Source organism: Sinocyclocheilus rhinocerous, unplaced genomic scaffold (assembly GCF_001515625.1).
Source record: "Sinocyclocheilus rhinocerous isolate Xijiao unplaced genomic scaffold, SAMN03320098_v1.1 scaffold2850, whole genome shotgun sequence".
NCBI classification, from domain to species: Eukaryota; Metazoa; Chordata; class Actinopteri; order Cypriniformes; family Cyprinidae; genus Sinocyclocheilus; species Sinocyclocheilus rhinocerous.
The window spans coordinates 218449-221442 of record NW_015643753.1 but is presented as its reverse complement, the minus strand read 5'-3'; the positions used below and the strand labels follow the sequence as shown (position 1 = coordinate 221442).

Here is a 2994-nt window from a genome sequence, read left to right as displayed (position 1 = left end):
TCCTGCTGTCTGAAACGTGAGCGAGGTTTTCTCTGAGTGATGATGTGGGACACTTCTGATTGTTCAGCAAGCTGCTGTCCGCTCGCTCATGTTGGAGCTGGTGTGCTGATGGCACATGCATTTACTCAAAATCTGATATGGAGTTTAAAAACAATAGTGTTTTTCACAATGTTCGATTCATGAATTATTTCTTGCAGTAGGTTAATGGAGTGTGCCGCGTTCATTTGCAATCGCTCTTGTGTTATCGTCACATCCAAAAAGTCATCAAAAGACAAATAGGAGCAATTGTTCGACTGCTTCTGACGTGCATTTCAACGATTAGATGATACACAACCAGTCTGCTCTTGATAAAACACATCTCTCTTTTAGTCAAAATGCCCGAAGAGTCTAAAAAACAACCATTTTTCTTCACTGATATGTGTCCTGAATAAGAAGTGTTCATTCGTTTACACGCTCTTTCTTCTCTGTGATGGATGTTAAAAAATCACTTTCAAATAAATGGTCTTTGCAAAGTGAGTTCAAAGATGTAATTGAATTAACCGTTAAAAGAAAATTTAGTTTTTACAATAGAAAACAAAAAAATTGAAGAAACTTGAAGACTGTGACATGCTCTGACCCATAAAATAAATATATTTATTTTATATGCATAGTTTGATTTTATAATGTGTAATGTTCATAATGTTACATATTTTCTAGATTTTTGGCATTTTGCATTTTTGGCATTATTGTAATGCAAATAAAAAAAAAAAAAAATAAAGATAAAAAAATAAAATAATAATAATTGTAATGTATCTTCATAGTATTACATATTTTAATACATTTAATTTATAATGAATTAATATTAATATTATTTTATGTTATTCGTTTTATTAATTTATTTTCTATTATTTTAATTTTCATTATATCAATATGTTTTTTTTATCATTTTATCATATATAATTTTTTTTTAATTTTACCATTATTTGTTTTGTGGTGAGTAAAGTACACATCTGAATATTTGGGTTGAAGTGTTCTGGAACAGTGTTGTAAATACAACTTAACCACTGATTTCTAGTCGTGTCATCACGTTGAGAAATGTTTGAGATCTCTGACTTTAGTATCTTGGGCCGTCTGAGCACAGTTTGAGACATTGTTGAGATCTCTCTCCTGAAACTCTAGAGGAGACACATGAGACTACTGGAGTCTTAAGAGAAACATAATTTCTGTTAAATATAAAGGAAACAGACTCCAGTCACTTTGTTTACCAGAATCAATCCAGTAAATATGCATAATAAATATGCATAATAAATAAATAAGCATAAATATCAATATAAGTAAGGCAGTAAACTAAGCCAGTCTCTCTGGTACTGGTTAAACAGCACAGAAAGGCATGAAGAAGCTTTAAAGTGAACAGGTTGATGTTCATATAAAACTCATATCTTTAATGCATAACGCCAAACATCTCATACCTGCGCAGCCATGAATGAAAGATCCATGATGTTCACGTGTGTTTAATTCCTGGACGAAGTGATTCTTCAGTTCCTCACGGGATTTTCACAGCAGAAACGTCTCCAAACGTCCTCCGAGTTCATCCTTACAGATCCATCATGAAACACAGAGATCATGAACAAGTGGAGATGAAGAGAGCAGAAGAGAGAGACAAACACAGTGTTGTAGCTGTGAGAGACTCTCTGTGTGACTCTCTCTCTCTCTCTCTCTCTCTCGCTCTCTCACCCCCCCCCCTCTATTCAATACAATTCAAATAGCTTTATTGGCATGACAAAAATACATTTTGTATTGCCAAAGCATTGAGACAACAAAGAAAATGGTTTAGAACATCTGAACATTTACATTATAACATCTTAACATTTATTTAAATATTATAACTAATGTTATATATAACTAATATGGAAATGTCATATATACACACAGATAGGTATAGGAAAAAAAAACAATACAGAAGTCATGTAGCAACTACTGGACTTTTAATTGTAACGTTATGCACATGTGTAACAGTATTTTACTGCAGTAGTTGTGTGAGAGTGTGTCTATTGGTTGTTTGTTTCTTGATTGTGTTTGTCCCTCAGGTGATGGCACGATGCTACGAATTTTGCAGCAATAATTGCACATTTGGCTTTTTCGCCAAGAATGCAAGTTTTTCGGTTGGGCTACAAATGTTAAATTGGGGAAATATATGATTAATTTCGGGGTAAAAGTGGTCTCTAATGTTTTGGTATTTTGGGCATTTTATAGGTGGACCCCAGACTTCACTACCATATAATGCGATTGGTTCAATTACTGATTTGAAATGTTTGAGCCAGATTTGGATTGGGATGTCCATTTTAATTGATCTTTTTATGGCATAGAAAGCCATTTGAGCTCCTTCACAGCCAAAGTAAAGTTACCAGTTGAGGTAATCTTTAGGCCGAGGTAAGTGCATGTCTTTGTGGTTTCAATGGTTCTGTGTGATAGTGTGAATGTGTGTGCTGGTTCTTGAGGTCTGGAGCGTTTCTGGAAGATCATGACTTTAGTTTTTTGGGGGTTGACTCTCAGGGCCCAGGTCTGACAGTAACCCTCCAGCAGATTCAGGCTGTCCTGAAGCCCTTCTTTAGTGGGCGACAGAAGAACCAGGACATCTGCATAAAGAAGACACTTTATTTGCATGTCATGTAGAGAGAGACCTTAAATGGGAGCATGTTCTAAAGCACTGGCCAATTGGTTTATATAAATGTTGAAGAGGGTGGGGCTTAAACTGCATCCCTGTATCACGTCACTGGGGGAAAATAATTCAGTTTGGTTTCCAATTTTAACAGCACATTGGCTGATTGTGTACATGGATTTGATCAAATCATAGAATTGACCCCCTATGCCACTGTCAATAAGTTTTAGGTATAATCCTTCGTGCCAGATTGAGTCAAATGCTTTCTTGAAATCAGCAAAACAGGCAAAAATTTGACTTTTGTTTTGATGTACATATTTATCAATTAGTGTTTGTAGTGTAAAAATGTGATCAGA

The 2994-nt window shown here is 34.9% G+C and overlaps 1 protein-coding gene across 1 annotated transcript in view; it reads right to left on the bottom strand.

Moving 5' to 3' along the window:
* Positions 1 to 1591, bottom strand: part of LOC107757685 (uncharacterized protein C14orf132-like) — a 14316-nt gene extending 12725 nt beyond the window's left edge. The window contains exon 1 of the mRNA XM_016575243.1: positions 1449 to 1591. Within this exon, the coding sequence (XP_016430729.1) occupies positions 1449 to 1475 (27 nt within the window). The 5' untranslated portion in view covers positions 1476 to 1591. The remainder of the gene's footprint in view (positions 1 to 1448) is intronic.
* Between the last annotated feature and the right edge of the window lie 1403 nt (positions 1592 to 2994).